This window comes from Dipodomys ordii, unplaced genomic scaffold (assembly GCF_000151885.1).
Source record: "Dipodomys ordii isolate 6190 unplaced genomic scaffold, Dord_2.0 Scaffold36, whole genome shotgun sequence".
Lineage (NCBI taxonomy): Eukaryota > Metazoa > Chordata > Mammalia > Rodentia > Heteromyidae > Dipodomys > Dipodomys ordii.
The window spans coordinates 7,427,971-7,448,893 of NW_012267252.1; the positions used below are offsets into that span (position 1 = coordinate 7,427,971).

The 20,923-nt window shown below is 39.7% G+C and overlaps 1 protein-coding gene across 1 annotated transcript in view; it reads right to left on the minus strand.

Moving 5' to 3' along the window:
• Cfap43 (cilia and flagella associated protein 43) overlaps positions 1–20,923 on the minus strand; it is a 74,418-nt gene that overhangs the window by 51,632 nt on the left and 1,863 nt on the right. Inside the window, exons 2-6 of the mRNA XM_013017599.1 lie at positions 20,530–20,783; positions 17,350–17,446; positions 8,974–9,141; positions 6,415–6,565; positions 2,159–2,318 (exon numbers count right to left, since the gene is read on the minus strand). Coding sequence (XP_012873053.1) covers positions 2,159–2,318; positions 6,415–6,565; positions 8,974–9,141; positions 17,350–17,446; positions 20,530–20,783 — 830 coding nt within the window. The remainder of the gene's footprint in view (positions 1–2,158; positions 2,319–6,414; positions 6,566–8,973; positions 9,142–17,349; positions 17,447–20,529; positions 20,784–20,923) is intronic.

A 20,923-nucleotide genomic window follows, 5' to 3' on the forward strand; every position in this document is an offset into this window, starting at 1 on the left:
TACCGACAAAAAAAACTCCACTCACCCACATTTCTGCCTGTGAACCCCTTTCCCAAAAGCCAGTCCAACTGCCACTTTCAAGATGACTTAGTTTTGGATGTCTTCTCTCATCTGAACCCCTCCAATGCTATATGATTCTCTCCTAATGAAATCATATTCATGTTAAACTTCCTGTCTGTTAATTATTTATCTTTTGGCATTACTACAACCTAAGTCTCTTAAGAATGGAAATTATGTGGCAATGCAGTTGTCATGGATGTAACCTTGAATGCACCTTGCTTTGTATCTTCCATAGTGTAGAGGCTTGATCAATATGTGCTTGAAAGCACATATTTGTAATAGGATTCAGCAAAGAAATAGTGAACAAAATAAGACAATGTGTGATTAAGTTCTAAATTGTATAAAATGTGCTAGATTGTAGATGTAAAGTATGGATAGGAATTTGGAAATGAGCAACACAATTTAAAAATTCAATGTACAAACAGTTGTAGGTGTTAGCTCATTGTGTAATAATATCTAAGATTAGATTTCAGAGCAAAAAAACCCAGCCATTCAGAATGCCCTCAGATTGCTGCTGATTAATAGGGCAGACAGACAGATGACCACAGACATACGTGAGGCCCCAGTGAAGAAGTGGAGCACACCCAATTCCAGACAGGGGCATCTAATTGCATCAAAGGTTGGGGCAAGGCTAGGTGGGCTCCACACAGGAGACAAGTGGACAAATTTTGCCACGTAGACAAGAAAGACAGCAGCATCCCAGACATGGGTAACTATAAAAGACAACCAATAAAATTTATAGAGTCAGCACAGGAAGAATGAGAAATTTTTGAGAGGTTGGAGTGGGAGATGCTGCAAACAGAAAAACATAAAGAGTCTTCAGAGGGCTGGCACTGCTTATGCTGGATTAGAGGGAGGCCCACCTCTGCCTAGGGTGGCTGGCAGTCAGAGAAAATGGTGAGGAAGTATGGATCAGGCAATGGTTAGGGAGCAGACAAGACCCATTGCAGGTAGGGAGGTTACACTGGAGGGGGAGGTATCTGAGCTGAGCAAGGGAACCAGTGAGGAGGTATGTCTGTGCACTGAAAGGAAGGAATAGTCCCTAGATGAGAAAGCTAATACTAGGGAAGGGTAGGAACTAATGGTAAGGGAGCAAATAGGACCAGAATAAGGAGGGATTGAGATCAAGGTAGTTCAGCTTTTGACTTCTGTGTTGGAAATGGGCAGGTGGATAAAGGGCAAGAAGGTTGGACACAGATGACTTAAACCTGGAATCAATCCTAGCTACTCAGGAGACTGAGATCTGAGTATCCTGGGCCGCCCAGGCAGACAAATCAAAGAGACTCATCTCCAGTTAACCAGAAAAAAACAGAAGTGGTAAAGTACCAGCTTTGGGTGAAAAAGCTAGGTGAAAACATGAGGCCCTCTATTTGTACCAAAAAAGAGACTCAATACTGGCACTGAGAGAGGGGAAAGAGGGGGGGAAGAGGAGGAAGGGAGAGGGAGAGAGAGACAAAGAGAGGGAAAAAAGGAGGGAGCGAGAGGGAGGAAGAGGGGGAGGGAGGGAGAGGAAGAAAAGAAGAAGGAAATGGGCAGATGGGCCGGGATAAGCTGCCTGGTTTGGTCAGGTGTGCTAAAGTCAGTTCTGGTGTTGTTACAGAGGTTGATGCATAAAGTTCATGAGTAACTGGAATGAAGAGGGCATTGGAAAAGTTCGGGGACCCTGGCACTGGGCTCCCTCCTCAAAGAATTAACCTCTAGTGAGTGGATATTGGCCCTTGTGACCCTAGCCACACTGTGGCTACACCCTGAGATCAGAGACGGACAGTGGGTCTAAGGGAGAGTAATAGATCAGGTTCTCTTTGAAATCCAGTCAGGTAGCACATAGGTCATTTTCAAGATGGCAGCTGAAAGTAAAACAAACAACGGTCAAGAAGAAAGGGATTGAAGGAATGGGGGACAGGAAAAGGTGTGACTAGTTGATGAAGTAGAACAAACATATTATGGGAAGAGCTAGCAATAGCTAGCAGTAGGTAGCATCCATGGGAACTTGGTAAATAAGCAGAGGATAGAGGGAAGGAGGAGATGTCTCCAGACAGCCATCTTCAAGTGTATGCACAACTGCATTCATGGGAGGTGTTGCAGAGCTTCGTCTCACCCAATAGCGTTGCATCTTCCCTCTTCTGCAGCACTGTCACCTTCAAGGTCTCTGCGTTAATCATCAGGAGATGACCCTCCTCACAGCCCACGTACAAGTCACTTGTTGGAGTCCAGCAATGCATAGTGGGGTGAAGCAAAGGATATACATCATCTTTTGGCTTTGGAGAGAAAACAAGCTTGTGTTAAGACAGCAAATACAGGGAAGAATCGGAGAAGCACTCACTCAAAACAGCACCAAAAAGAAACAGATGCCTGTGGTAAAAATAAAAATTTTAAAAAAATTCATTGGACCTGCCATTTGCCAACAGCTAAGTGAACGTCTTCCTCATACCATTTCTGCTCCATTCTAATTCATTAAGAAAAAAAAGAAGACGCCTGCCAACACATTCAGACCTCTTCTGCAGTCAGATCCTCGTGACAGTTTTGAGTAACAAGTTCTAAACTATTTCTTTGTGGACTGTTTCAGTATCTTAAGCCTAAGAAAGTCATAATGTGGCTAAGAGCATTTGCAGGAGTCACTCGGGTGAGAGGTAGGTGGGGCTGGAGACTACTTAGTCAGCTCACAAAGGGACTGAAGGGACGACTCTCTTCAGGGCACTGTGATCCATCTAATGTGGGTCGTAGTTAGCTATCCTGTGTGGCATTAGAATGTTCAGTAGTACCTGATCATTCCACTAAGCTGTACTATTTAGAGTGGCACTTGCCCCGACATAATGCCTTTGTCTTCTTTAAGGCATCCTTGCATTCATTGATACAGAAAGCATTTTCGGTAAGCTATGGTTCCAATTCATAGATTTCTTACATTCCTTAAGAGTTCCATGCTTATTTCCTTGTTTTACTCAGGCATTCATTCCTTGAACAAAATGTTATTAGACATTTACTATATTCTAGACAAGGTTCTAGGCATAGGAGTATAACAGCAAAAAACAGATTAAAAATATCCATGGGGCTGGGAAAGTGGCTTAGTGGTACAGTGCTTGCCTAGCATGCATGAACCCTGGGTTCAATTCCTCAGTACTACATAAACAGAAAAAGCCAGAAGTGGCACTATGGCTCAAGTGGTAGAGTGCTAGCCTTGAGCAAGAGAACCTCGGGGGCAGTACCCAGGCCTTGAATTCAAGCCCCAGGGCTGGCCAAAATAAATACAAAAATAAATAAAATAAAAAATCCATTCCTTCACAGAGCTTACATCTGATGAAGGAAATAGTAGAAAGTGATGATGTGGAATAGAGAGAATGTGATTGCTGGAAAGCAAAGCAGGGCAAGCAGGCCCAGGGTTCTGGTGAATCTATACTGTACAAATTTTTAGGTCTTTGTTCAAAACACCCAGATCTGTGCATGCCAGCCTTCTACTAAATACCCAGTTATTTGGTAATATATCTACTTTTTAATCTATGAAAAGTTTGTAGATTCAAGAGAGTGACAAGTGTAGCTCTGCTAAGTATTTTTACTAGGTTCTAAAGTTATTGTATAACTGACAGCTCAGAAAATACGTACTGGGTATTGGCTATATACCAGACATTGTGGCATATACTTGAATATATATATATGGTGACCACCTAATGAAGTCTAATTTTTTTTTGTCAGTTGTGGGGCTTGAACTCTGGGCTTGGGCGCTGTCCCTGTGCTCTTCAGTTCAAAGTGAGTGCTCTACTGCTTGAGCCACAGCACCACTTCCAGTTTTATAGTGGTTTATTGGAGATAAGAGTCACACAGACTTTTCTGCCCAGGCTGATTTTGAACTGTGATCCTTAGTAGCTAGGATTACAGGCATGAGCCACTGGCGCCCGGCGAACTCTAATATTTTAAAGGCAAACTCCCCACAAGGTTAAAACTTCTACCAACTAATGACATTCCTATGGTGTCTGACAGAAGGTTGGCTCTTAGAGAAAGAGTTATTCACTAAGTCACCACTATTTAAAACTTCTCATGGTAACATTTAATCTTCTGCTATAAAACATACAAAAAAAAAGAAATTTGATGGCAGAATCTTCTTTTATTCTTGAGATAGGGTCTTGCTGTGTCATTTAGGCTGGCTTTAAACTTGAGATCCTCCTATGCCTGGATCTCAAAATCAGTTTTATAAAATCCATACAACAAAGAACCCCATTACCAATCCGGTTCTCCCAACAGCAATGAATCTGTGCATATGAAACAGAATGAGAGGATTAAAACTTGGAATTTTCTGGATGTGTATGTGGTCTTTCTGTCCTATTTAAGACAAATGTGAGTTTGCCCTTGTATTATCTTCTTTAATAAACATGTGACTTATAATTTAAAAAGAAATTTGATATTATATGGATTCTGTGGGCAGACAATTTCAATTCAGAGAATTTTAAAACTATTTGCTAAACAAACTACCTCCTACTTCTAGGATCACAAACATTTTTGTCAAGAAAAAATTAGATTCCAATTTAATACTTCCTTATAAAATAGAAATTTGCAAATATGTGTAGGAATACTTGAGATATTTCTATTTAGGAAGTGAGTGATAAAGGAACTTGAACCTTTGAGATTAAATTCATCATTTTGGATACAGTTACTGCCCATATGACATTTACCTTTGATTTTTCCCACTCCACAATGGACTATGTTTTTAATGCCTTAAATAAATTGTGTAATGTTTCTCAGGCCTATTTATAGGCCCATAATGTGCCCTTCTAGCATTAGCTACAAGAAAGATAATGGGCTGTTTTCATGTTTGTAATCTCATAAAAGTCTCATCTTACCAATTTGCAAGTCTCTTGCATAGACCAAGTCATTACTGCTTGCTTTGCCATTGTACCCAAGTCACAAGACATAACATGTAAAGATGGTGATGAAATCAAGACATTGAGATCTATTTTTGGTTATAATCTCAAATTTATTGTATAACAATTAATCTGTTAGCTATTTCTTCCACCTTATTTCCCTATAAAACAAAAAGATAAACTAGTGGGAAATTAATTTCTAACTTAAATGGAAAGTACATTCCTTCATTAATATTCCCAGTGTGATTTGGGTTGTCATTCTCTAATATTAATTTTTTTCTTTTTCTTCCTTTTTTTTAAGCCAGTGCTGGGGCTTGAGTTCAGGGCCTGTGTATGTCCCTGAGCTTCCTGAGCTCAAGGCTAGCACTCTACCACTTGAGCCACAGAACCACTTCTGGCTTTTTCTGTTTATGTGGTGCTGAGGAATCGAACCCAGGGCTTCATGCATGCTAGGCAAGCATTCTACCACTAAGCCACATTTCCAGTCTTCTAACATTAAATTTCTGACTCAGGAAAATTGTTAAAATGTACTGAGAGAAATATCCTAAGAAGTAAAGACATTTACTCTCATATGCATTTTTTTTAAAAAAAATGGTAATTCCATATGTGTTTAAAGGAATACATCACAGCATTTTCCAAAATGGCAAGAACAATTTGCCCGAATCTTCAATGTTTCATGTATAACTTATCATGTTGGTACAAAACATGAAAGGCAAGGCTCTTACAGAAATTTACTGCAGCAGAAAAGACTTAGGACACAAAAATTAGGAGTTCTAAGCACTAACTACTAAAGAAGAGTGGCAACCTGGTGGCTCATCTGTTTTTACTTTGCTGCCCCCTTGCGGTTATGTGTGGTCCACCTTTCCAAGACTATAAAATGGGTCTTTTTCTATAACTCAAGAAAGCAAATCATTGCCATCTATTAGGGAAATATTAAGGGCTTGAATCTGTTCTTTTGCTTGTCACATAGATTTTTCTTAATAAGCCAATAATCAAATTGGATTTTTAAAAACATGTATAGCTTCATTTGCTGCAGTGTTTTAAAGCATCTGCTTAGACCTTAACATGAACATCAGCATAACATAGACCCATAGGCTCAAAGAATAATGCTCTTTACCTGCAGGGTCTTGCCCTGCTACTTTGTGCCTGGTCCTCCTACTGAACATCCCACTGTACATATTTATCACTTTGCCCTCACTGATTATGCCTTATCAGCCTATCTTCTCACCCTGGCTCTTCTTGCTAACTTCCACCCAGCATCTCTACCTGATGCTTCCTGGCCCCTTGACTTCAGTGTGTCCAAAACTGAAAACACATCTGGGCTTCCCATTCCTGCCATAATCCTCTAGCCTTCCAAACTCAAAAGTCTGGAGGTTGCTTGTAGTTGCCATAGCTAACATGTACTAAAAATCTTGTACTCCCTATCTTCAGTGGCTCATAAACAATCAAGTGAGGTCACACTTCCTAGACCTCCACCCCTTAGGTCAAAAATGCAATCACTTACCCTGAAAGTTTCTGCCTCTTCACCTACTAGCCCAGCAATGGCAGACAGGGGCATCACAGGCCCATAGATGGGATCCTTGAGCAACGTACTGGGGAAAAGTATATCTGTTTCATTAAAAAATGTCCCATCTTCTTGAGGTAGCTTTACTGACCTGGAATAAAAAAAGACATCAGAAAAACTGGATTAATAGAAACTAATGACTGGCATAGCTGCTGCATATTAGTGGTACACAGGTGGAAAGATGTTGCAAACAAAAACATAAAAACCACATAGGAGGTCTTAAAATATGTCTTAATAGGACACATTGTGAATAGTTATAAATTAGGTGTACAAGGATTATCAAATTGTTCCAGGCAGGAACTTGTAAAGTTGAATGTTGATGGGGGATCAGGCAGATAATTTGGGGGATGAGGACTGTAACCAATCAGGAAGTTAAAGTTTGCAGGTACCACCTACTTGCAGCCAAGAGGGTTCTAGACATGAGAATTTTGGTTCCAAAATTTTAATTTAATACTATAATCTGGATTATTTATGAGAATTGTCTCAAATTTTAAATGTTCACAATTAATTTAAATATTAAAAACTATGAGTTAAAATCAATAAAGCTGGTATCAAGAGCTTATTTCTATAATCATAGCTACTCAGGAGGTTGAGATCAAAGGTGACTCAAATCCATCCCAGGTAGAAAACTTTTAGAGACTCTTATCTCCAATTCAACACCAAAAGAGAAATTGGAGGTATGGCTCAAGGGATAAGAGTGATAGTCTTGAGCAAAAAAAGATGAGAGATAGCACTCTGGCCCTGAGTTCAACTCCTAGTACTGGCACCAAAAAAAGGTCAACATTTATGTATGCCATATTCAGCTGCCTTTGTGATTTCTGCTGCCAATAATTCATCTTCAAACACCATGTATCTACAGGTAGTCCATATGGTCATAAAAGTGAGCTAAATTCATGACTTCATGCATTATATCCCAAACCTCCTTGTCTGTGTTTTATGGATGATAAATAATTTTGGAAAATGATCATATAAACAAACTTAACTGTAAAGCTTAACTGTTTTTTTAATCCTGATTGCTTAATGAATCAGGCAATTTACTCAGCGTCTCTCTTACTTTCTTAGCTTATAGAAAAAAAATCATGTAAGTCAACATTCAGAACTAGAGTAGTAGACTGGAGAGGAGCAAAGGAAGACATAGATATGGTCAATTATTTGCCTGTCCTGACAATAATCAAGTAGGGACTTCGTTGACTTTGTTAAAAGACACAATGTTGTCAACTCTGACTAGAGAGAGATTTGGGTATTTGATGAGTTCTTGTAAGAATGAACTTGAGATTTTAGGTCTCTCCAGTCTGAAAAATTATTAAGAACTGGCTTTACATTTTGCTAAAGGCAATAATTTTTTTAAAAACTTAAAATATTAAGGGTATGCCTGTCCAACAACTTGGCCTTTGACTTTGTGGAGGAGACTGAAAATGGGCAGTTTGGTGGCATTTTGAGTCTTTGAACTCTTTCACAACAAAGGCACCTATAATCAAATATTACTATTACTGACCATTTCTCTTTGACTCATTTTTTTCTTTGTTGGAACCAGAGTTTGACTTCAAGGGCTTGTGCTCCCTTGGCTTGCTGGCTTGGCTGATACTCTACCACTTGACACATGCCTGTAGCCCAACTTTTTGCTGATTACTTTGGAGATGGAGTCTCATAGACTTTACTACCCATACTGGCTTCAAACTGCAGTTCTCCAGATCTCATCCTCCTGAGTAGTTAAGATCACAGGTATAAGCCACCAGTTCCTAGCATACGTTTTCCTTTTCCTTTCTGCTGAGCAACTACTCTTGTTTGTGGATAATGAAGCTGACTTATATACTCTGATCTGAAACACATTTTTTAATATGTAAAACTTTCTTATTTCTGAGCTTTTTACCCAGGCATTAAAGACATAAGCACAAATGTCGCTTTGATACAACAGTTATCTTTTTTTGTTTGTGTATGTGGGTGCTGGTCTTAGGGATTAAACTCAGAACCCAGGCACTGTCCCAAGGCTTTTTAGTCAGAGCTAATGCTCTACCACTTGAACCACAGCTTTACTTCCAGCTTTTTGTTGGGTAATTTGAGATAAGAGTTTCGCATCTTTTCTTGCTTGGGGTGGCTTTGAACCATAATCCTCAGAACTCAATCACCTGAGTAGTCTGATTACAGGCATGAGCCATTGGCATCCAGCACAAAAGTCATCTTTTAAAATAGCAAGAATATGCCTACTTTTGCAAAATCAAACCATGTTGGAAAAAGCTCTCTTGAGGATTTGATATTTAAATGAAATTTATCCAGAAATCATGTCAATGAGAATCTATCTGAATTGCCAACAATTGCTCTAGGTAATTATAGACCTAGAAAGATGTTTTACCTTAGTATGAGCTGTATGTATGTACATGTGTACATGAGTGTGTACACAAATCTACTTAATCTTATTAAGTTAACCCCACCCCCTTACATGAATGCAAATGGATAGCTATCACGTTCAGATTGACATTTTATAGTAGCAAAATCTCCTACTTTGCTTTTAAATAATGTTCCTGGTTACTTCTTTCAATGGTCCACACGCTCACTGAACTTGAACTTGATAAGCACAGTTGGTGCCAGTTCATGGGGTTGAAAGTCATCTGGCTCACATCCAAACCAAGCTGTGATTTCTTGCACAAAATGACATTTAATTCCCAGTTCCTTAGAGGAAAAGAGCATTGAGGAGAAAATGAATGAGTTAAATTTTATGGTGTTGTGAATATTTATCTCATTAAGATAATTTACACAAATTGGGACATATTTATGATACAATTTATAGACTTTATTATATTAACATCATATTTATTCATAAGTATGCTTAACTGAGTCCCTCTAGGACACAGAACATTACATATTTAAAAAAATTATTACATCATATACTACACCAAAGGTCATTTTGTCCTCCTTATTCAATTGAAATTCAGACAAAACTAGAAAATAGAATATATTATAACATTTTCTGAAAACCCCATGTTGAGTCTAAATCTCTAAGCACTATGCTTAGTATTCCATATGGATCTGGGTTTCCTGTACTCACTGATACCAGTTGCTTATTTACTGAGTTTTTGAGGGTTTTTTTTTGGTTGGTTGGTTATTTTGGTAGTGGGGCTTGAACTCTCAGCCTGGGTGCTGTCCCTGAGCTCTTTAGTTCAAGGTGAGCACTCTACCAGTTGAGCCCCAGCAGCACTTCTGGTTTTCTGATGATTAATTGGAAGTAAGACTCTCATGGCTTTTCCTGCCTGGGCTGTCTTTGATCCTCAAATCTCAGCCTCCTGAGTAGCTAGGATGAAAGGCGTGAGCCACCGGCGCCCAGCTTTCCTGAGACTTTTTAAAATAAACGGTATCTGATTTAATTATTCTTAGCATACATTACTTGTCCAAGAGGGATTTAACTCTAACATTTCCATACATATAAACAACATATCCGATCAACTTCACCTTCTCTACTACTTCCCCCCATCCTACTCCTTCTTCTTAAACAATTTCAGCAGGTTTCCATGTTCTGTTTTCATCCATGCCAATAAACTATGTCAATCAAGCTCAGCCCATTCACTACCTCCCACCATCTGAGGCTTTTTCACATTTTTATCATTCATTTGAAAACGGTAGCCTTCTACATTTGGTGTAAAATATTATTAATGTGTGAGGCCATCGTTCAGCCCTCTTGTGAACTAAGGACTCTGATGAGTGGAAAGAAAAACTGAGAATGTAAAGGAAGCAATGCCCACATTTCAGAGAGCCAGCAGAACTGCCATTAGGAAACAGGGCCTGATGTTTAGGAACCTGTCTCAGCCCCCTCCTGCTCTCACTGGCTTCCACCCCCCTCACCAATGCCTCATTCTCCACAACAGCAGTTCTCTCCCTGGGATCTTTGGTTCCCTCATCCTTTGACTTTCTGCCTCAGATATTGGGCAACTCTTATCAGCCCTGGATGGATTTAACTAAAGCTTGGGCTGCTTGGGACATAGGAACTAAGATGACTGTCCAGTGGCACATGCAGCTTCCAAGGAAGTCTGTGTCCTCACTCATTCTCCTCCTTTCTGCCTCCCCAAAACACATGGGTGATATAACATTTTAGACTAGAGATGACAACATAGGGTAACAGGATAGTGGGAGAGCTGTCACAGTAACCAAGGACCCACCTGCTATCCGTGGGCACCTGACATCCAGTGACTGATGGTGAAGGACACCACATTTGTGATTTCAATTTCTATTACAGCCAGTGAACCTAAATCCCAACTGCTAGGACAATTACCCAGTAGACATCTCCATTTATTTTACACACTGTACATTTAGCTTGACCCTTATCTCATCTTTTCCACTGCTTCCTTCAACTTCCTTCCTCACATACCCTCAATAATTTTTTTATTCCTTTATTTTCTTCTCTTTTTTCCCCTCTCTTCCTCCCACCCTCTCTTCTTTTCCTTCCTTTTATTATTGATTTTGTGTGTGGGGGGGGTGTCAGTCATGGGGCTTGAACTGAGTGCTGTCCCTAAGCTCTTCAGCTTAAGGATAGCACTCTACCACTTGAGCTACAGCGCCAGTTTTCTGGTGGTTTATTGGAGATCAGAGTTTCACGGACTTTCCTGCCTAGGCTGGCTTTGAACCATGATCCTCAGATCTCAGCCTTCTAAGTAGCTAGGATTACAGGCGTGAGCTACCAGTGCCTGGCTTGTTACTGATTTTTAAAGACAAAAATCCTACTATGTAGCTCAGATTGGACTTTGATTTTATAATCCTCTCACCTCAGCCTCCTGAGTACTGGAATTACAGGTGTGTACTACTATGTTCAGTTTTCCTTCAATATTTTTCTGAACAAATGTCCTTTAAATTTTCAAGTCAAAACTCTAGGTTTAACCCTGGATGCATCCATCTCCACCAGCTGCACATTCCACATTCAGTTTCGTCTTTTGATCCTACCTTCTAAACACTTCCCAAATATCGCCACTCCCAGCCTACTCTACAGTCATCTATCTCCCTTCTGTACCATCACAGCTCCAATCTGAAGTCTACATTTAGTTTCCTCTAATATAGCTTCCACAGGACAGCTGGTTGATGTCACATCTCTGCTTAAAACCTTTTAATAGCTTCTGATTGCCTTTAGGATAAATGATGTTCCTTCAGCATGGCTTATATGTAGGGTTACCTCTCCCTCCTCCAATTCACCTGCTTGTTAATATATCCAGGAGAACTTATGTTTAGGTCTGTCACTCTGCACTAATGAATAACAGCAACCTTCTTCAATGCACAGAGGTGTCCTGGTTTGGATGATCAAGGCCATCTATTTATAAGCCTGTTCATCAGCAGCCTTAGACTATCCCCTCCAGTTTGCCTCTCTTGTGGCTAGTTTCTTTTCCCTCTTAATCACCTCTTAATCAAAACCCAATGTGTTCTCAGGACCCACAGCCTTTGCACATGTCATGCTCCTGCTTGGACTCCTGCTCTTTCAACTCTTCTCAAGGCCAATTGCTCCTCAGCCTTTAATACTGATGTGGAGTAAATTGAGCCCTGTTCATCCATGGATGATGCCCTTATCCCTAATATCGTATTTGGAAACAGGGTAAAAAGTTAAAAAAAATGAGATTGGACCTTAATCCAACATGACAGGTGTCCATATAAAAAAGGAGACATTAGGAGACAGAGCCATGCACACAGGCAAAATTCCATGTGAAGCTGAAGATACAGATAATGGGCGGAACAGCTTCTAGGCCAAGAACGACAAGGATTTTCCACAGGCCAGCAGAAGCTGGTGAGAGGCATGGAACAGATCCTTTCTCACCATCTACAGAAGGCACCACCCCCCTAATCCCTTGGTTTTGGGATTCTTGTCTGCAGACCTGGGGACAATGAATTTCTATTGTTTAAGCCACCTACACTTTTTGCAACAGTTCTAGCAAAATAATGCAGGTTATCGCTTAAACATTACCTCCCCTGTCCAAGAAACACTTCCTGACCATCTCAATGCACCCAGATTAGATGAGGTGCCCCTGCTAAGTGCTCCCTGTGTGACACAGATCCTAAAAGGTCTTAAAGAACTGAGTCCTTCAGGTTTGAACCCCAGCCAGCAACTCACCAGCTACATAAAGTTGGACATGTAGTTGTAAGAACAATAATAAAAAAAAATCAAGCTTGGGGGGGAAAAAGAACAATTTCTCATAGTATATTGGAAAACATTTCCTAGTATACCCTTAGAAACAAAAAATGAACTTTGTACCTTGCTTTGAACCTGCCTGACACTCCCCTGGAATGTAATTTTATTGTCCCAGTGATAAAGGTGGTTGTGATTTTATAGGTTAGAGTTTAACTCTGACACATAAAATGCTGTGTTTTGCCCAACAGATTATTTCAATTTAAGCTACCGTGGTATGGATATCTATGGAAAGTTAGCCTTTGTCTTATTTTCTACTGCCAATCCTGGGGTTTGAATATAAGTCTTCGTGTCCTTTGTTCTTTCTTGACTTTCCTGCCATGTTCATCTGGTGCTCTATCACTTGAGTCATGCCTCCAATCCAGCATTTTTCTGGCTAATTGCAGATAAGAGACTCTTATTTTGCAAAAGACTTTCTGCTCAAGCTGTCTATGAACCAAGATCCTCCAGGTCTCAGCCTCCTGAGTAGATAGGATTACAGGTGTGAGCCTCCATGCCTGGCCAAGTTAATCACCTTTGTATCCAACCTAGAAATTCTGTTCAGTCATTCTGTTTTCTATCTATGTGTGTGTATGATTTGTGTTCTGAATGTTTTAATCACATGAAAACAGAGCCCTCAAGAAGGAGGTCCTTACCCTGACTTACAAAAAGAAAAAAAGCTGGGCACCAGGGCTCATGCCTATAATCCTAGCTACTCAGGAGGCTGAGATCTGAGAATCACGGTTCAAAGCCAGCCCGGGCAGGAAAGTCCATGAGACTCTTATCTCCAATTAACCACCAGAAAACTGGAAGTGGTGCTGTGGCTCAAGTGGTAGAGTGCTAGCCTTGAGCTGAAGAGCTGAGGGAAAGTGCCCAGGCCAAGAGTTCAAGCCCCACGACTGACAAAAAAAGAAAAAAAGAAAAAAGACTCCTTACAGATAGCCTCTCCCTCCCACTACATGAGGACTTGGGAGAAGGCATCTGTCAATCAGGATGTGCCTTCACCAAATGCCAAAGCTACAGGTGTCTAGATTTTGAATTTCCCTTTCTCCAAAACAGGAAAGCTGTCTGTTGGTTATCAGTCACCTGGGCATTTTGTTATAAAATCCTGAGTGAACTATGACAGGAACCAGATTCTTCTTCTTCCTGTGTGTCCTATTATTAGGAGATTGCACAAAACTTCCCGTATGCATACAACCTGTTTGAATATTCTGCTCTAAAATAGCTGATCACTTTAAGGCTTTTTTTTTCTTTAAAATGAGGACCCGCTGGGTGATCTTTTAAAAACTAGAAAGGAGTTGTACAAAGAGGTGACGATTCCATAAGTTAGGTTCTGAGTACAGTGCTTCTTGATTGATATCACTCCTTCCATTGTTCTCCCCTGGGTGATTTTTTTAAGTATAGAATGAATGGGCTGACCCATTTGAATGCCAGCAAACTCTTCTCTGATAAAACTGGTGATGATGCTGAGCAGTTAGCCTACTTATTCCCTTGACCACGGACTCCAGACGTTCCAGACACCCAGCATGGAGCTACAAGTACGAGAACACCCTTATCTTTTCTATAAAATATTTTCTTCCGAACTGCCATTTGTAATTATACAAGTAACGTATGAATCAATTCTGCTCTCTTCAGATGTTAGAACATAAAGGTAATATTTCCTTGGGCCTGTTTCCATTCTAGGATTTGAATCCTGGCCTGTGAGTGCCTGCTGGTCTGACTTGTAGAACGGAGACTAAAAGCCTGTGCTCCAATACTCCTAGGCTAGCTGCTGTCACCAGCTTGAATCTTTCTCCCTATTGACCTTCCGACTCTCCTGTGTCCTCCCTGCTGCCAGCAAAGCCACTTCATGAAGGACTAATTCTCACACTCACTTTCTACACAGCGCCCAAGGATGCCACAGGGCTGTTCTCAGAGCTTCCAAAAAGCTGGAATGCCAGAGTAGAGGCAGGAGGGGCTTGGCCTCCCAGCTCTGTTCGTGATCATTCATGAGGCCCCGAGGCACCTCTACCAGTGCAGAACCTCATAGAGACTCTTCTCACCCCAGAGTCATTTCTGGTCCCCTGTCTCTCTCCACCTCAAGATTTCCTAAACCGAAGTGATCACAAATATTAAGATGTACAAACACACACAGGGGACAAATGGGGTACAGGGGAGATACTGTCTACCTTTAACCCCGCCTCAACCTATCCAAAATGCCTAGTTACAGAAGTCTCGGGCTTGCCCTCTGTGCTGTAAGATGCCTAAGAAGAGACACATTTGCTATCCAGCAGAAACCAAAGGATAAAGATTTACTAGCTAAATTAATTCTAATGTCCATGGAGGCCAGGAAGCTAAGGTCAATGAATTAAACATCCTGAATGTATACGTCTAGGTCAGAGGGTGGCCAACCCCCTCTGTGAAGGACCATATGGTACTTTCAGCTTTGCAGTCTACATATATAGTCCCTAGCGGAACAACTATTCTGATCTTAAAGAGCAAAAGCAGCCATAGACTATATGTAGATAAATAAGCATGACTGTGTTCCAATAAAACTTTACTTATAAAACCAAGAGGAAGACAAGATCTGGCTTTACCAATCCCTGAGGGCTTTTACGCTGTTGCCCTGTGGTAATAGAGGTCCGTGGTTCCTCCTATCTGAGAGAGGTCAAAGAGATAATTTTTTCCCCTAAAACCTCTCCATTAAAAAATATTTTATGGCCCAAATAAATAGACATTGTGGCCCAAAGATCATCACTTTTGAACCTCTGACTTAAATAAACAAATAAATACCATGTAGCTGCCTTGTTAGGTGCTGTGCATATTTGTACTTAATGAATTCTTAAAGGAGATATTGTGATATGACTTTACAAAGGAGGAAACTGAGGTTTGGCCTCCCCAAGATAACACAGCTGGAAATTTGAGGGCCAGGATTCAACCTACATCTCAAACACCAGTACTCATTCCTCTTCAGTGCTACATGTTCACATGCTGCACCTAGGAGAGGTGAGAAGAGTCTACTGCATTTGGAACCATCAGAACTTGTGCACCTGTCTGTCTTTTCCAAGGGCTTTCTGTCCTGTGCCTCCAGACCTGTTGGTTAAGCCCCTTAACTTGTAGTACTTTTTGAAAGCCCCCAGAGCAAACCAGTGCATCCATCAGTAGGTAACTAGATCAACAGAAGCTGGTATACCCATATCTTGCACTAGCAGGGAATGCCTACTAATAAATAGTACAAGCAATTTACAGAACAATTAGGCTGTATGAAAATAAACAGACAAAACAGACTATATAGTGTATAACTGCCTGCATATGAAATTCTAGATCAGGGTACATTGTATTTATAAACTGCTTTGTTGAATTGCAACTCCTTAGTACAAGAATTTAAAGATAATTTTTCTTAAAGTAATACTGGTGTGCAAGGGCTATCCTCAATTATTCATAATTTATGTTTTCCTTTATTAAAACAAATTTCTCTCTGAAGAGGTTTATATCATAGACAGAAGAGCGAACGTAGCAGTGAAGTTGGCCTGCACTGACCAGAGCTGTGTCTAATTCATAGATATTCCCTACAAAGCTGTCAAGTGTGGGATACAGTTCCAATGTTTCTAAAGACAATTACTTCGATACTCTAATACAGTAGCCATCTTAATGTCAATGTTAAGGAAGCATGCTAACAACTTACAAGAACTATTTTTGAAAAGATGAAACTTTATGCACTTATAATTGTTTTTGTTATTTGTACTCTTTATTCTTTCCTTACTGTAAAGGAAGCATTGCATCATGTTCATAAAAATTCAAAGATAAGCCCATTGCTGGTGGCTCACATCTGTAATCCTTGCTACTTAGGAGGCTGAGAACTGAGGATCATAGATAGAAGTCAGCCTGGGCAGGAAATCCTGTGAGACTCATCTCCAATCAATTAACCACCAAAAAGCTAGAAGTGGATCTGTAGCTCAAGTAGTAGTGAGTTGGCCTTTTCTTTTCATTTTTTTAGGTGTGAAATCAGAACTCAAACTCGGTATCTGATGCTTTTACTCATTAGCTAGTGCTCTACCAACTGAGCCATACCTCCAATTCCATAAAACCTCTGTTTTGTGTGTGTGTGTGTGTGTGTGTGTGTGTGTGTGAATCTGGTGACTTGAACTCAGGGCCTGGACGCTGTCTCTGAGCTTTTTTGCTCCTATGTTCTACCACTTGAGCAACAATTTTTAAAGCTCAAGGACAGTGCCCAGACCCTAGTTCAAGAACCAGGACCATTACCACCAAAATGAAACAAAAGACAATAATGTAATTCTCATATAAGTGTGTGTGTGTGTGTGTGTGTGTGTGTGTGTGCGTGCATGTGTGTGTACTGAGGCTTGAAATCAGGGCTCAGTGCTCTTACTTGGCTTTTCTGCTCAAGGCTGGTACTCTTATCACTTGAACCACACCTCCACTTCTGAGTTTTTCTGGTTAGCTGGCAATAAGAGTCATGGACTTGTCTGCTTGGGATGGCTTCAAGCAGAGAGTCTCAGATCTCAGACTCCTGAACAGCGAGGATGATAGGTGTGAGCCACTGGCATACCACTTCATATAGTTGTATGCCACTTCATATAATTGTATGCCTACGCATAACAACTGTATTATCCCTTACAATGAGGGTTTCTTTTGTTTCTATGATTCTTTATTTCAGAGTTTTATGTCTATTTTCTTTTATCAAACCTGGGGTAAGATTCAAATGGAACTCAGTAAAAGGGCAGCTGGAGGATGCTGATACTTACCAGAGAGCCAGTTCAAATTCTGGGAGAGAAGAGTAACTAGCCAGGTAGGTACCACAATAACTGAATGAAAGCAAAGTGTAGTCCAGAAGAATGTTGCCTAAAATATAAAATCCATTATGTGAATTCGATGATCATATTCAGTTCTGCTATATGGACTTACAGTTCATTCTCCTTTTCTAGTGATTTTTTACATAATCCTAAAGCTTTGAACTACCAGAGTAAAAGATCTCCTGATGAATTCTAAGTCTGAACAGAAAGCCAAGATCCAAGCTAAGATCCATTTTTAAAAGATAGTGCAGTGAATTAAAACCATTAGTTGCTGTCTCTAAACTTCAACACAGAGAATACTCTGCATAATAAATGCCTCAGCATGGTTTAAAATGACCTGAGAACCATAGAGTATCTTGTAAACATATGACATTGTAATTATAACAGTTAGTTAAATTTCAAGTACTTTGGACAGCTATAATAATTGTAGATTACTTCCTTGTTTTATTCTTAGGTCTTATTCTGGTCCTCAGCTTAACATCTTCCATTTCTTGACACTATAGAATGCCTGTGATCCTAACTACTCAGGAGGCTGAGATCTGAGAATCAGAATTTGAAGGCAGCCAAGGCAGGAAAGTCTGGAAGATTCTTATCTCAAATTAACTACCAAGAAGCTAAAAGTATAGCTGTAGCTTGAGTGGTAGAGTGCTAAACATAAACAAAAAAGATAAGGGACAGGGATCTAGACCTGAGTTCAGACCTCAGTATTGACACGCATGCGCATGCACAAACACACACACACACAACCTCATTTTAACAGAGTATAATATAACCCTTAAAAGACTTGGTTATTGGATATCCAATGTAAGGATAGAAATAATTTCTCTGTAGGATAAGGCCTTCATAGAATGGTTTAATATCCTTGCTATATGTACTCTTCCCTTCAAAATAGACATTAACATTGTTATTATATAATAATTACATACAATAGTATAGGATAACTAGCATATAAAACTATGTAATATTACTATAAGTAGTTATTTATATATTCTTTAAATTTAAAAACTATATGGTTTTTGAAGAAAATACACCACCACCCCAAAAAAAGAGAAATTTATAACCACCAAATTTGGAAAATTTCTTCCTAGTATTTTCTTCTGTGGTTGTGAAAATACAACAAATGCAACTTTGCTTTTTATACTTATATAACCATGGATTAAATATTACATACATAAGCACTCCATTTTAAAAGTGGAATTTTGGGAGCTATTGAGTCCTGTTAGATTTTTGTTTTAAATCATTTTGAGCACTTTATCATCTAATATTTCTTTAAGCTGTGATTTTTAAAAATATTTACAGTAATACCCCTTTATGGAATATTTGAACTTACTTAACCATATCTGGGATACTGGGAATGTGGGCATATAAATATGCTTTCCAGAAGCCAGCCATCAGTTAATACTCCTACTTCCTTTCAGGAAATGGGAATGTTACCAATTTCACCACACACTGTCTAGAAATCAGGAGTTCAAAAATTCTGACTTTGATAGGAAGAAAAATGGCACCTCAGTTTAACTACACTCCCAAAGTGATTACTGAGATGAATTTTTTATGTCATTTGCCATTTAAAATTTTGTGACTTGTCTGTGAATTACTTCTTTTTCCTTTCTAGGATATTTTATCTGTTATTTTTCTAACTGCTTCATAAATACTGTGATGATATTTGATCAAATTTGTTCCAAACATTTCTTTTATTCAGTTTGTTATTTTGCCTGTTTCCATGGATTCTGTGTGTATGTGGTGTGTGTGTGTGTGTGAGGAGGGGGGCAGGGAGGGAGGGAAGAGGAGAGAGAATATAGTTCCTGGGGCTTGAACCCAGGGTCTCAGACATGCTAGGCAAGTGTCCTATAACTGAATTACATCTTTAACTCTATATAGTGTGTGTGTTTGTGTGTGTGTGGTGTATGTGTGTGTGTGTGTGTGTGTAATTTTTCTGGCCCATATTGTGGTTTGAACTCAAGATGTCTAGCTTATTTGGCTTGCTTTGAATGACTAGAACTTGAGGCATGCCTCCAGCCCAACTTTTTGCTGGAATTTTGACTCTTCTGCCACAGCTGGTTTTGAACCTCAATCCTCTGGATCTCAGCCTCTTGGATAGCTAGGAGTACAAGTGTGTGCCCCCAGCTCTACATGGTATTTTTGCTGTGCTTAGTATTAAATTTATATGTAATTGAATGTGTCAATCATTACAGTTTTTGTTTGGAAAGTTCTTCCCAGTCTTGAAATCTCAATATTCTACTTATCAAATGATCTGCTTATATTTAATATACAGTGTAATGTGTGCATGTGTATATTCATATATCACCATCAGTCTTAGCATTATATACTATTATTCCTATTCTGTGTGTAAATAAAAGGCTCAGCCTTGTCATTATAAATTATAAAAACATCAGTTGACCTAGATTTTTAAAAATCATTAGGAAAAAAAATCATGGCTCTGAAAAATGTCAGTCCAATGCTTCTCAGAGTTTAGTGGGTATGTGAATCACTTGGGAAATCTTGTTAAAATGCAGATTTCTGGACAGGTACTGATGGTTCATTCCTATAATCCCAGCTAATCAAGAGGTTGAGAGCTGAGGATCATGGTTCAAAGCCAGCCTGCAAGGCACTTATCTCCAAGTAAGCACCAAAAAGCCAGAAGTGGAGCTGTGGCCCAATTGGTATAGCACCATCCTTTAGCAGAAAAAGCTAAGGGACAGCACCCAGGACCTGAGTTTAAGCCCTAGTACCCTCATCCCCCAACACACACATACACAAGCAGATTCCTATTCATATTATCTGCCTTAGCAGGGAGATTCTACACTGTTTTGCTTGGAAGGGACAATATATAATGCTATACAGGCTGTTCTCAAACTTGTAGAGTCAAGGAGCCTCCCAACTGGGTAGGATTACAGGTGTGTGTCACCATGCCTGGCTTAGTTTCTGCATTTTAAAAGGTAGATCAATACTGGCAGTAAGTGATCCACACTTTTGAGTAGTAAGACTTAACCTCCTTAATCAAATATTCTGTGATTTTTTTTATTTACAACAAAAACCTTCAAACATACAAACCATCTTCATTTATTGGAACTAGATTTGGTCACATCTTACCACAAAATCAGTTATGAGCAGAGGAAGGGTCCCCCAAGTTACCTTTTAATTTGTTCTTTCTCATCAATTCAGGAAAGCTGTATATGTGGATAAGGGGTTTTAATTTCCGGTCAGAAAAAGCCACAATTTCATACGGAACATTAGTTGCCACAACGCCCACAATTCCATTAGCACATGAGAGTAGAGTCCTTTTCTTGGTTTCAAGATTAATAAATATTATGTAATTTCCAGAAGGGTAGCAAATGGTGTTGTCATTCACAAAATGAATATTCTGCTTAGGAAATCCTTGCACCCATCTTTAGGAAAAGATATATCAGCATCAGTACATTTCATTTATTTCACATCATTCTTGTCTTTTTTTGGGAGGGGGGGTCCGATCGTGGGGCCTGAACTCTGGGCCTGGGCACTGTCCCTCAGCTCTTCAGCTCAAGGCTAG